The sequence below is a fragment of the Hippoglossus hippoglossus genome, chromosome 13 (assembly GCF_009819705.1).
Source record: "Hippoglossus hippoglossus isolate fHipHip1 chromosome 13, fHipHip1.pri, whole genome shotgun sequence".
Taxonomy (NCBI): domain Eukaryota; kingdom Metazoa; phylum Chordata; class Actinopteri; order Pleuronectiformes; family Pleuronectidae; genus Hippoglossus; species Hippoglossus hippoglossus.
The window spans coordinates 13,768,849-13,782,862 of record NC_047163.1 but is presented as its reverse complement, the minus strand read 5'-3'; the positions used below and the strand labels follow the sequence as shown (position 1 = coordinate 13,782,862).

The 14,014-nt window shown below is 43.8% G+C and overlaps 1 protein-coding gene across 2 annotated transcripts; it reads right to left on the bottom strand.

Moving 5' to 3' along the window:
• Window positions 1-5: 5 nt before the first annotated feature.
• Window positions 6-13,526, bottom strand: bace2 (beta-secretase 2). Of its 2 annotated transcripts, none has more exons than XM_034604587.1 (9): window positions 12,934-13,526; window positions 8,975-9,063; window positions 8,500-8,716; window positions 6,007-6,138; window positions 5,318-5,452; window positions 4,596-4,697; window positions 3,980-4,129; window positions 3,697-3,865; window positions 6-845 (listed from the first exon to the last, which is right to left on the bottom strand). In XM_034604587.1, the coding sequence occupies exons 1-9, from the start codon at window positions 13,228-13,230 to the stop codon at window positions 829-831; spliced, it is 1,308 nt and encodes a 435-aa protein (XP_034460478.1). In that variant the 5' UTR covers window positions 13,231-13,526; the 3' UTR covers window positions 6-828. The 2 variants fall into 2 exon arrangements, with proteins under 2 accessions (XP_034460478.1, XP_034460477.1); XM_034604586.1 differs by lacking the exon at window positions 6-845 and adding an exon at window positions 1,422-2,178 and having other exon boundaries at window positions 12,934-13,524.
• Window positions 13,527-14,014: the final 488 nt, after the last annotated feature.

Below are 14,014 nucleotides of genomic sequence, written 5' to 3'. Positions count from 1 at the left end.
TGTGCAGCAGTGTGTGGTCTCACCATGTTACATACAAAAGTGTCTCTAGTGTCAACGATAAAATGATATTTAAGAACTTTTTGTTGCGTATCAGCTCACTGTCGTCCACGGGATCAAACGAGGTGCACGTGTCTCTAGTTACAAAAATCTTTTGGCTTCTCGTGTTGTTTGATTTGTAAAAAATGTGAAGTATAAATATGCATCCTCGAACATCTAGTGTCTAATGAATAATAATCATAATAATACAATCACATTCAAAGAAATTTAAATATAAACTTGCATGTCGGCAGAATTAGTACAATTACATTAATACAACAAATTGCATAACAGATCCAGAAATGTTGATCTTTAACTTTATATTACACTTTTGATTAACTTAAGAGAAACAAAGTGCAATTCAGCAGAACGAGTCTCAAACGGTTCACGACGCTGTGACGGCCTCAAACTAAGACTTTAAGGTCCAACACGCACCTGTGTAGTTTTCTTCATATGAACAGTGACTGATTGAGCAGCTTTTCCCCATAACATCAGTAGACACAGACTTTACTTTGATTCAGGTGTACTCCAATATACACGAAGGTACAAGAAACTAATCAGAGCTACCATTAGATCTTTAAACAAACTAAAGGAAAGATGGGTTGGTCTAAAGACACATTTAAAGGGTCGTCGGTGCTTTGAAATGAATATTGCTGCACAGTTTGGCCTGGAAATGACACGAGTAACATTTCACTCATTCACGAAGGCACCAGTGATTGTTGACCATGTGCTGTTGATGTGCTGCCCACCCACAGTCCCGTCATTATTTATGAGGAAGAAACTCCTGTCCTGCTATATGTCATCAGCTGCTTTCCGACATGCACTGAACTCCAGATAATCTCCAGACATTCTCCAGAGGGGCCGTATGTGATAACGCAAATCCGAGTGAGAGGCTCCAGACCTTTTTTTCTGAGTTTCTCCTGTCAGCCCCTGAGTGAGAAATAGGGAGGATACCGAATGACTTGATGTGAGAACACAGCAGGAGATCCTCCGCTGGATTCACAGCAAGCGAGTGGGCGTGTTGATGACAGATGCAAAAATGAACAAAAAGAATACAAATATTTCTCAGGATGTTGAAGCGGTGCCACACATGTAGAAGAGGCCGATGAAGATGTCAAGAGCGTTAGGTGATAAGGGTCGACTCCGGTGCTGAACAACATTACATCTGGGCATCAGAATGAATACGCTACATCCTGCCTCTGCCGGCTGCACCCCCCCCCCCTCACCTGAGCGCTGCAGAGAGGATGTTGTCAACACGTCTGAGCGGAGAAGCTCCTGCTTTGGTTTTCATTTGTGAAGGGGCAGGACCCAATCGTGCAAGGGCTCTCCGGAGTTCATGTCTGAAAACAGCTATAAAGTGTTTCATAGTTTTGTTCACCTCTCTGTTTGTGTTAGTCTTGTCCTTAATCTCCCAGATTATCTTCCGTCTAAGACCAAGCCTGAATTTGGTTTGAGTGTCTCGAACTACGCTCCAGTTTCAGTGAGTGTAGTTGGAGAAAGCAAAAGTCTTGTGAAAGAGAAAATCATACCATGACTATTAACTGTCCTGTAGCTTCATGGCACAATGAACTTTTAACCTGTTCCCTCTTCTTTGCTGCATGTCATAGTATCCACGTATGACATGACATGAAGTGAGAATAAGAAAGAACAGGAAACTGTAACCATGATGACATCAACAAGTGTTTTTAGGGTGATTTTCCCTTTAAGAGGCAGTCGATCTGTCTGTGTCTACCTCTATGGGCCAAGCTGATGAGTGCAGTCCAGAGTCGGTCAGATGTTCAGAGCCGAGCGTCACCGTTCCACGCAGGCCGAGCCTCACCCCCTTCTCCGCCGCCGTGGACATGCTCTGCTCACCGGCTCCCTGCCCGTTCATCCTGCTCACCCGTCTGTTTCCTCTCAGTCACTTGATGCGGTGGCGGACCAGCGACGACTCGTCCGTAATCTCCCCGGAGTGGTCCCTGCATCGACAGGGAAGCACAAGCAGCAGCAGCAGGATGATGAGGACCAGGGCGCATACCGCCATCAGGGCGTAGGAGATGACCCACAGGAGGGGTTCCTTCAGCGCACCGCTGGAGCAGTTGGCCGCCACGTCGGCTGCTGTGAAGGGCCCGGCGATCTCCGACAGGGCCAGGCCGCCGTTTACTGCAGAGCAATACAAGGACAGACAGCTGAGTCACACGGGAGGTAAAGAGTGTTTGGAAACTCGCATCACAAAATCAAATAATTATCACTGCAGGAAATAAAGAAGACAAAACAAACCCAATGACCTTTACAAAAGTAAAAATAATTATTCAGCCCCAATAAAAAGCTGAAATAAATTCATTTTAAACATGTTCATATATGAATTTGATTACAAAAGTGATCAAAAATATATCTATAAACGTATTCAAGAGAAAATAGAAAGACAGGCTTATTACAGTTATATAACGTCATCTGTGCTACTATCAGGCTAGGATATCGCTTTCCTGGTATCAGCTTCCTGAAACCACCCTCGTCTCATACTGGGAGCTGGTGAGCGCCATCGTTTTCGTAATTTGAGGTTATTCGTTTTATTTAAAGGGCAGCTAGTTGAGAGTTTTCTCTGTCTTGATCCTACCAGTCAGTTCGGCTCATTACAGCTGGCAACCACAGCCTCAACCTTCAGCCTACATCTGTTCCAAGTTGCTTAATACAGAACAAAAGAGATCTTTGTACTTAAAGAGGGGAGCGAGGAGCCGTGCCTTTGCTCGTATTTACACAGAACTTAAGTATCGCTGGGTAAATTATGGGGATTCAGTATTTAACCATTAGACTCTAGTTACTATTTAACAGCGCTTTACACAGTTCACTTTTTCAATGACTTTTTATTCATGTCGAGCACTTTACAGACTTTGTGCTAAGAAAGTCTTAAAAGCAAAATCAGCGACATTTTCACGTAGAATCAGCAAATGACAGATAAAACATTGAAGAGACCAACCGGTTCATCTAAACAAAAATGTGAGGCTTTCTGTGTCTTATACAGCAGCTTGTGAACAGGAGGGAGAATTTTAACCACTTGTAATCTTCTAATTCCTGCTACTTGATTATTACCTCTGCCTAGGTTATGCAAAAACTACTGGACGGATTAAAACTCGACTCGGTGGAAGGATGCAGTCTGGGTCAGGGAAGAACCCATTACATTTTGACACAGATTCAGATCAAGGGGCGGATACAGGATTTTGTTCCACTTTTCTTAAAATTGAGACAATAATTTTTTCAATTGGTGATTTCACAGAATAATTCATTGATTATGTTGAGAAAAAAAACACCCCAGTGTTTTAAGAAATACGGGGAAATATATACACATATGAGGAAATACAGTTTATTCAGTAACTTCCTTTGAATCAAAGCTTAAAATGTACTTAATGTAGTTTTTATCATTTTTATGGAAAGGCTTAAATTTCTGTCATATTTTGGTGTTTTGACTGTTGACTATTTTTATTACTATTTATTATTTTATGTTTTTTATGTGTTTTATATTTGTGAAGCACTTTGAAACATTGTTTTGAGAAGTGCTATTTTTTAAAGATATTATTATTATATTATAACTTTGTTTAAGTCAAATGACACTGTTTAAACTATCGATATGATATATAAGTTATATAGTTGGAGTCTCTGTAATGGTCATATATGAACCCGTACCTGCACAGTTGCTGAGAGCAAAGCCCAGTCTCCGCTGGGCCCGGTCGAACACCACGAAGAAGCCTTCCATAACAGTGGCGCCGATCACAAGGCCGTTAGTTGAAGATGACACTCCGAAACGGAAGCAGTCCAGTGTGCCGTCCAAATCGGTGACGGGTTGGATGTAAAGCTGAAAAATGAACAGGGAGGGATGATGACCGGTGAGTGTTTTTATTTCTCTAAAATTGACAGAGAAGCTCTGGAGAAAGGGTGACTGGTGTCTGTTTATGTTTCATCCAGGTACCTGAGGCAGAATGGTGATACGGAAAGTCTGGCTGGTGTTTGTGGCTCTCAGATAGATGGACAGCTTGGGGAAGAATCGCCAGGGGGTCTCCCCCTTCAACCAGCATGCAAGCTTGGTGCCATCCCAGAACCCTGAAGAAAAATCCTGGATCTGAACCACAGAGAATCGTTGAACAAACAGAGACAGAGGGAGACAGGAAGGCAAAAGACAAGAAACAGAAGGTCAGGACAGCTCCAAAACATGTTTTACTTTTATTTTCTTACGAAGATTTTATTTTTACTGCAAGGATGTTGATACATTAATTGAAAAATGTTGCTTCCAAGTTCAAATTAACCTTGAGTACTGTTTGTGTGCAGCTGCGAAAGGTGAAATATGAGTGAAGTAGAAAAAACAGAAAACAAAACAAAAGCATAGGCGCACACGCACACGCACACGCACACACACACACACACACACACACAGACACACACACAGACACACACAGACACAGACTCCTGATCCCTCCTCTCAAAGCGACCATGTCCTTGAAAACAGTGAGCGTGCGCTCTCTCTTCCCCTGCAACTCTTTGCTCTGACAACATGTTTCATCATTGTCTGTGGAGAGACGGCGGCGTACCAGAGAGCTGTGTATGATGGCTTCTACCACCGCATTGAAGACGTTGACAGGAAGTCGCAGCAGCGTCGTCCCGCTGTCAACTATAGCTTTATCCATGTTATACTGAAAGAGAGGGAGAGAGAGTGAAGTGCAGTCAGGGTTCTCTCAGCTCAACAGGCTCCTATGGAAGACCTTGAACACACAAAAGGGATGTGAGAGAGGAAGTTCTTTCACGAAATGACAGACTGGATTACATTCCCTCGCAGTGCTGCTGATCTGTTTCATCTCTTTGCTTTAACCTTTCTAAAATCAGCTCATCAGATATGAATATGTCGCTTTTCTGCATCAAACTTAAGCCTATTTTCAACTGGTCCAAAAACCCACAAACATCTGGCTTTGTCTTCAATGGGAATGGATAGAGTTGGAATTCACTCCCAGGCCGATTGACTCTGCAGTAGAAACGGGTTTCAATCGTCTCCAATTGGCATTGATGGAAATGTAACACCCGGGTGGATGCGCTAATTTGGCGAGACAGAGGGGTGAGAGAATGCCTCGGTTTCCGGTGGGGAAAAAAAACCAAGTCAAACTCCTCTACTGGCAACAGGGAAGGAGTAAATCGCAGTTTACCCGCGTATAAAAAAACCTGTGTATACCCACTAATTTGGTGTAAGAGAGCTAATCGTGAATGGTGGAGGATGGCTTTTAAGAGTTCGAGATAAGAAACACAAGCGTTTGAAATTCACCTCTCTGCAGTCCAGGTCCAGATTCTGATCACCAACCTCCAGCTTCAAGACCTCCACTTGGTAGTACCACTCCTCTATGATGGGGGTGTACCACACCGACCCTCGGTACAGAGTTGGTTCAGCTCCTCCCATGATCTGAGGAAAGAACGGAAATTATTCTTCACTCTTCTGTGGGTGAACTGTGACCAACACATTGAATAATCCAACGAGAGCTCACTCTGGCAAAGGGTTAACATCCACATCTTGGCTGAATATATAAACATACACACCCTGGCCATTGTATCCATCTGTCGGTATCAGCAGGTCAGTGTGATGGAGACGCAGGGAGTGTGGCACCGAGGCGGTTTGTAGCACAGTGACAGACCTGCTCTCAACGGGATGCTATCTTAGCTTAATTAGCCACACTCCAATGTACAAAACACACTGACAGGAGGAGAGTAGCTCTAATGTTTTTAAAATGCATCAATCTGCTCTGTCTAATTCATCCGTTTATAAGCCTGAGAAGAGAAGTGCTTTACATAACTGATACTGCACGTAAAATAACTCCACGCGCACCATGTGGAATATGAAAAGTGATTCTGTTTAGCTCAAACATCCACTTTGCCTTTGAGCACACTGGACAACCAGAGCTCATTTGATACAGTCATTCGATCCCGCTCCACCCGAGGCAGCCCCTCCTGACCACTCACAAGACTGCCGCCCGGTGGGTCCTCCGCGCTGCTGGCTGACAGGCCAGCACCGCACATCTGGAGGGAGAAGATGTCAGGAATTCCCAGCTGCTGCACCACCGAGTTGAAGAAGGGCTCCACGGATGAGTCGGGCTGATCGAGAGAGGAAAGTGTTAAAGCCATTACATTTTGGGCTCTGAGCATTTCCATTTTTTAAAGCTGTTTTGTGTGATCTTTCGCATCCCCTCACTTTGTCCAGCAACACAAGCTTAGTTTGCCAATTTTACAATAAAAATATCTTGAAAATGAAGGATGGAAATGCTCAATGTGAATTTCTTCAGCATTTTCTCCATATTAATTACTATACAACTGCGTATGTGCACTTATGTAGGGCAGGTAGGGTCAGAGTGACTAAAGGATGTTCACTTCTGTTTTCATGTCAGTGTTGTGTCATCATGTCCTGAATGACAAACAGCCCTGAGGCGAATTTAACCCGAACACTGGAGACACCAGCAGCACAAAGTTGTCAGTGTGAGTGTATCTGCCCCTCCATCGCTAGCATTTGATCCCAAAGGTTGCCGCAGTCAGCGAAGAATGAAAGACCGTATTGTACCAGTTTACACTGACGTCATCCTTGTCCCAACTGTACTAAATGATCATGTTAAAGAAAGCGGATGCTGGGAAGAAGAGTCTGGGTTTTGTAGCGCTGTCGCATTTCACACGTACAAAGACTGTTCTTCTATTTCTCCTGAAAATGTAAATTGATTAACTGATAGAATATTATTGTAGAGGAAGCAAGGATATAAACCAATACAAGACATTAGAGCTAGAAAAATTTAATTAAACTGGAAACGTTATTAAAAAAATAAATCATGACTCAAAAGCGTCACGCTCTCGACAGATGAAAACCTTTCTGTTGTCATGTGAAACGTCAGTGACTACACTCCGATTGGATTAGTTGGGACAATTATTCAGAGCAGTAAAATTCTGTGCAGCAATGAACAAACAGGCCAAAGTGATAAGACTCGACTGATTCACAGTGTATTTAATACATGTCTATATTATTTAATTGATTTATTAGTGGTATATTATAATTTTCATGCAATTACTGCAACTAACTAAACACGTGGGCGGCTGAGGCTCAGGCCGTGGAGAGGGTTGTCCACAAACCAGGAGGTCGGTGGTTCGAGCCCAATTTTTCCCCTGACAGGTGTGCCGACAGCATGGGAATGGTGGGATAGAAAAAGCACTGCATATAGAAGCAATGTGTGAACGTGACATGTCAGGGGCTACAAAGATGCCTCATAAACAAGGAGGCTGCGGGTATGAAATATATTTTTTTTTGTAATTGCTCACCATAAACACAATGTTAAATATAATTTCATACACAGAACAAAATGAGGGGGAAAGTGTTGTTTTAAAATTGATTACAGTGTTTCCCACAGATTTTAATCTATGGAAGTAACAAGGGTGCAAGTGCACGCGCGCAAGAGTCACTAACGGGAACCAGATTCCAGGGACAGTAACACAGACTAAAGACATTATTAAGAAATTCCGTGATCATGAACCATGTGTTATTGATCCGTTCAGTTGGGTATGGGAAGCCACTGTTGGCCTGACTGGAGGAGATGGGCTTAACACTTCCTCCTCATTGAACTGGTCCCATCTGCTGGGACTGAGGAACCCAGACTAAGGACAGTGAGATAGAAAGAGCTGCATTGAATGTCACAACTGCAGGTTAAACTAGGAGGTCTGAGTCTGTGTGGATGGTAAAAACGTTATGGAATATAGTGCACACATTCAGTAGCCAAGCACACAGCACACACCAAGTTGGAGGTCTCATGTTATTATGAGAAGTGTAAAAAAAGAAAAGAAAAAGGTTCTTATAAAAACTGTGGCAGCAACCAATTCGATCATGGCTGGCCACCACAGTGTAGATAATGAATGGGAAACACTGGATTGTGAAATGTTGTCCGTCAGCCATAGACATCTATTCAGGTTGTTCTTCTGTATTTAATATGCAGCTCATGTTTTTGTCTGAGTGTGAGTCTGCTTTTTGCTTCTTACTAAAGTCTGGTGCACACTAGAGGAGACTTGAGAAACTCTTCTTCTCTTCTTCTTCAGTTTTTTATGTGGGAAACCCGCGTGATTGAACGTGACTTCAGAGGAAAGTCAAACTTGGAGGAGGAGGGACGGTGTGTGTTCTGTTTTGCAGTGAAAAACATGTTATATTTTTATATATTATTTATGTGGTATTTACTATTAGAGATCAAGCAGGCTCCAGCTCAATCAGTAGCATTAAGATTATTTTGTAAACCCCTCCCACTTGTAAACCCCTCCCACCCCGCCCATTATTTGGGCAGTTATTTGGGGAACACCCCCGCAATTGTCATAAGTGGAAAATTGGGCCTTAAATCTGCCTAATTATCCTCTAGTGTGCAGAAGCCTTTAACAGAAAATTTATAGGAGAGGAATTAAACCTTTTCTTCGAATTGAACAATAGCTCTCTCTCACCCGTGCCAGCATGGGATAGGCCAGCCCCAAGATGCCCTGCCAGTTGACCCCAGGAAGGAAGAAGCCCTCAGATGATCGGATGGCGGCAATGTTGATGATGATGGTCCCGTTTGGCCCTTTGGGGATGGAGACCTGGTCAATGCCCAGTTCACCTTCCCAGTTGCCCTGGGTGTACCTGACGGCAACCATCCGACCGACTGACTCGTAGGTACTGGAGCTAAACACAGAGGAGGAAGTGTGAATGGCTACAAAAGGCCTTTAGGGGGTCTTTTAAAGATACATGAATAAATTGCATGCAGGGGAAAACTCTGATGGTGCAGATTCACCACTTAAGAAACACAAAGCTTTTATGATTATTCATTCATGAATATTTGTTTTTCTCCCTGTGAAAGATCTAATGTCGAGGAACTCAGTAGCGGTGTCACATTTCCAAGAGTTTGTGTATGTGGTTAAACAAAGAGCCGCAGCCACTCACAGTGCAGTGTTGAAGTAGTGAGTAATGAACGGGTGTGGAGCCGCAGCCACGGCAAAGTTACTGCTGCCTGTATCCACCAGGATGTTGAGCTGGAAAAACAAGGAGAAGTTTGCTTATCAGTCATTACAGTTATCTGTGACAACCCCGCCCTGATCTACAGAGCTCCTGAGTCTCTGTGTGGAAAAAAAGAAAACTTAGCAGTGGGATATAGTGAAACAACTTTAAGCCTTAAAAAGAACAACATAAAATCAAATAGAAACGTAAAGGTTTTGCTGCGCTAATAATTAGAGGAGGAGGAAAATAGAAGTTATAGTGGATTACAAATGTGATAATGTAAGTAATATAGGTCTAGGTGTTTTTAGACATTTTATTAAAGAATTGTTGTATATTAAATCTTTAAGCTATTGGCTTGTCCTAAATATTTCAGTGAAAGCTGGACTTTCATGTTAACTTGGATCAGGTGTTAAAAAAAACAGATTAAAAGCTGGAACAAACTGTTTGGTTGTTCAGCAAAAAAGACTCTGCCCCTCTGATATAATTACTCTCTAATGTGTGATCTATGAGTCAAACATGTTGGCCTCTAGCTACTGACATATGTGTACCACCAATCCAGCCATTCTGGTATGTGTCATGTGCACAGTGGGGACCGGGTAACAACAGTTGAGATAATTCTGTCTTCCAGGCATCGCGTCGACGAGTAGGAACTAATTAGCCGTTAGATTCCTGTCACCTCCGCAACTGAGCAGTGGCCACTCTGACACTCACGAGCTGGCGTTCCTCACTAAGATGAAGTCATAAACCCACCAGACACATATTTATGAAAATGCACAAGTGCTGCACAGAAACGAAACAGAGGGTTGGGGTTAGCAATCGGTCCGTCGTCATTTCTCTGAGGCTGCCTTTGTTTTTGACAAACCTGAACATCAGGAAGTAGGTTTTATAATCTGTGTAAAAGGAAGCAAATAAGTGATTCACAATTTTTTTTTTTTTTATCCACTTCCTCGAGCTTTGTTCGTCGAGCAGAACAACTCCGCTCATCATTACACAGCACTATTTGCTCAGAAACCAAAATTATCATAACTCGTTCAAGCTTAGGTGTGCATGAAGTCATAATGAAGCAATTCCGTGATCATCAACCATGTGTTATCGATCCGTTCAGTTGGGTACAGGAAGCCACTGTTGGCCTGCCTGGAGGAGATGGGCTCAACACTTCCTCCTCTTTGGACTGGCCCTGGTCCCATCTGCTGTGACTGTGCCATCTAAAACCCCTCTGGCACATGGCAGCGGTCCAGCCACACAAGACCTGGACCAGCCAAACAGGCGGCAGATCGGAAAACACCGGAACCTCGTGGTGGAGGAGGGGGGGGGAGCGGGGGCAATTCTTATCCCCACACCGCCTTTCTGTTCTAGTCACACTATCCTCCTTCAGCTCGGCTCCCGAGCCCCGGGCAACTCGCCCTCCCCCCGCTGCTGCGGCAGCCGGCAGTTGAGCGTTCACTGTCTAATTGGCAGCGGCTCCATGGCGGCAACGTGCATCTGCTACCTGTTTGTACCAATTAGCAGATGTGAGGCTCTCCGACCGACACCTCAGCCTGGCTGTGCCACACGCCAACAGATGTGGCAATTAGTGGCTGATTTGAATAGAGCCTCATTTAACACCACGGCCCTGTAATCACATAATCATTTAGATAGAATAACACAGGGAGTATGACTTAATAGTATCGAGCTACACGACATTTTGGCACTGCATGAACCAATCTGAACCAAAGTGGACTGAGCTCTCCTGGCATGAAAGGCTGAGAGGAACATTTCACTGTAATGATGAACACAGTTAAGTGTCATTTGAAACACTAACACAATGTTAAGGCTGCGATATTAGAAGAGCAATGTTAGAAAGTACAGTTATTTGCTCTTCATTATAACTATTCCCAAGTTATTAAAGGACTGTTGAGTCTGATGACATGCTGTGTCTATTTACATCTCATATCCCTTTAACACATGGAAATATTATTCTATATAAAGTTAGGACCAAGCATCTCCACCTCCTCCCGCTATCCAGAAATGAAGCCAGAGTCCCAGGAGTTGCAATCAGGTGATGGAGCCTCCGTATCAAGGTCCCACCAATACACACACCGACCCATTGTGATTTAGACTCAGCTGTAAATCATGGCATTTCCTCCTGTTTTCAAAGCACCAAATAACTAATAAAAACCAAAGATTAATGGAAATATCAGCACATGAACTTTCATCAGTGTGATGAGCATTACCTAAAACAAAAGACGGAAGGCATCTTTGAGAGAGAATTTCTGACATGTACTTTGACTATTTAGTTTTGTCTATGTCCCATCCACTAACATGGAGGAGACTGGATTAATAACCTATACTGCAGCCAGCCACCAGGTGGTCATGAAGACACTTTGGCGAGCAGCAATGTCATCTGTCAATTTTACTGTCTCTCAACTGCTTGTGTCTCCTCCCCACTTTGGTCCAATCATGATTGAGTGATCAGGTCTTTGGTAAACATTAGGCTAGTTCAATTCGCTCGATGGGATAATAACCCTGAGATCTCAGACCCTCTGGGCCAAACCCAACATTGTTCAGGAGGCATGACTGCTGATTTGAAGAACTGTTCCTATAATAAACTGAAGGGGAGTTGTTTGAAAATAAAACAGTGTAATGACTTTATCTCCTGAGGATGAGGAAAAGAGTCAGATGATAATGTTGTAATCTCTTTTCATTCATCTGCCTGCTCCTAGCTGATGGCTAATTATGAACCAAAGTCTGATGACCGAGTGCTGAGGAAGGTCCAGCCGCAATAAAATATAAGTGGGAATAATTATATTCTGAAAAAAACATTAAGTCTGGGGAATTTCCCAGGTTGCAGTGTGTCCTGAGAGCAGCAGATACTGCCAGGACTGGCTGTAGGGTCGAACTGGGATCTGGCAGGGTCTTCCTCTCGGAGGTGGACACGGGGAAGTGCCTGTCGGGCAGCACTGATAAGCGCCCCAGAGCGTGAGAAAGCGAGCGGTGCCCCCCAAGAGTCTGATGTGTTTCAGCTGAGAGGCCCGGGGAACAACAGGTCAATGAGACACTGAAGGGACAATTCACCTTTGGTTTAAGCGTCATTTCAAACACATCTACTTCCAACACAGTGGCAGAGCACAGCCTTAAACCTACAACACCCTACAGCATCATGAATGTTTAATAGTGATGGGACATTCCCCCTTTCAACTCATCCGGGACCATTTAGTCCTCCTTAATCATTAATATGAACTCGTGAAGCGCCTTCAGTAACGAGCAGTATGAAATAATGCCAGTTAATTAGTACACAGGCATGTTTTTCTCCAACGAGGGGGAAAAGAGCAGGAAATGTGCCCCTGCACCAGGGGCTTGAGTTGTTTTGTACAATTCCAGGTCTGCTCTTTGCTCCCTGGGAGCCTCATAATCCCCGTCAGCTGCCTGGTAGGAAACAGTGGTCTTCACAGGCAGCGTCATGTGAGTGCATGTGAGCCGGCCTTCAATCTACCTACGGAACCACAAAGCTGTGCAGACTCCAGCAGGCGGCTGCACCCCACAGCTGGAGTCTTATGGCCTGGGAAGAAAATAAGAATATTGATGGTTAGGAAAACGCCAGGCTCATCTTCCCACGGAGCCAAGTGGTTCTTCTGCTGTTGGGCAGATGTTAAAACGATTTGTTAGTATGTAGAAAAATCAAAAATGATATACAGATAGGTAACTAGGGCTCTGGGGGGAAACAAACACAGCCAGCCAACTCTCACACTCCTTCAGTGGATCACATGGTGTTCACTCACGCGCACACACACAGTCCACTGACTAAAGAGGAAAGGACAGAAGACATGGTGCTGCATTTAGTTCGGAACAATGAAACACTAAAATGTCTGATCAGGGTTGAAACCAGCAGTAGAAACAAACACAGTGACAGTGGGATGTATCATTACCTTCTGACCGGGGGTACCAATGGACATCTCTATGTAGTAACCTCTTCCAGAGTCCCCCTGCAAGTTCTCAGCCATGTCCAGGAAGTTGACAGTTCCAGTGGGATCAGAGGCCAGGGACAGGCCGGTCCCATCAGCGGCTGTTAACGCCACCCGCCGGACAGCGGTCACATCCACAGCCGGGGAGACGTCGATCCTCCCCGGGTAAATCTTCAGCGGGATGGACAGATAACACGTGCACACGCCGAAGTACAAGCCGAAAGTGAAAGCCCACACCGACGCTGAAGTGGTGTCAGCCATAGTTTGTTTGTGTCTCTTCTTGTGTTGAGTGCGGGGACAGTAGACTCCAGCTCCAAGTTCAGAAAGTTTCCTCCGTTAAGTTTTCAGCTTCACCATCGTGGAAGCGGCTGTGCTGCGGGGACCGGCATCATGGAAGAAGCGCCTCCTCCTCCTCACGGTGAAGAAGAAACTGTGAGAAACATTAAACACTCGGACAATGGCTCCATACTGTGTAACTCTGACAGACACGGGAAACTCCTGACTGCCTCCATCCACTCCTCCTCCACCGGCAACACCACTGACGTCCGGTCAGCCCCTTCAGAGTAAAGTCAATGGTTAGGGTAAATGTAGAGTCGACAAGATTTATGAGTCACATGCAACATCGAAAAAAGCACAAAAAGTTATTTTATTTGATTATAAATATTTATTTAACTAAAAATAAATGTATATATTGTTATAATTTATATCATAACAGAAGTAGCATTTTATAAATATATTATAATCTAAATAGTATACTATACATATATATATATCTATATATATCCTATATATTTTATATATATCATATTTTACATAACCTATGAGGAAATGTCCTTGAACATATATGGTATTCCATATAATGGAATAAACTATATTGGAATAAACTATATAAATTGTGCATGTCAAAATACAAGCTTTTCAAAAAGCTTTTCATTTAAGCTTTTCATTCAAGGTCACATGGCAGATCCAGGGGTGGGGCTGAAATCTGATTGGCCCTGAGGCGCCCCTGTTCTGTCAGTAGTCTTAAAAAAAACCTGAATAGCTT

Bases quoted from the DNA above. Each gene is read 5' to 3' on its own strand.
- bace2 (XM_034604586.1), bottom strand. From the start codon at position 13,230: ATGGCTGACACCACTTCAGCGTCGGTGTGGGCTTTCACTTTCGGCTTG. The intron at 4,698-5,317 runs GTGAATTTCAAA...CCTCTCTTTCAG, and splicing joins TGGACCTGGACTGCAGAGAG to TATAACATGGATAAAGCTAT. The intron at 2,179-3,696 runs GTACGGGTTCAT...ATTGCTCTGCAG, and splicing joins TGCTCTCAGCAACTGTGCAG to TAAACGGCGGCCTGGCCCTG.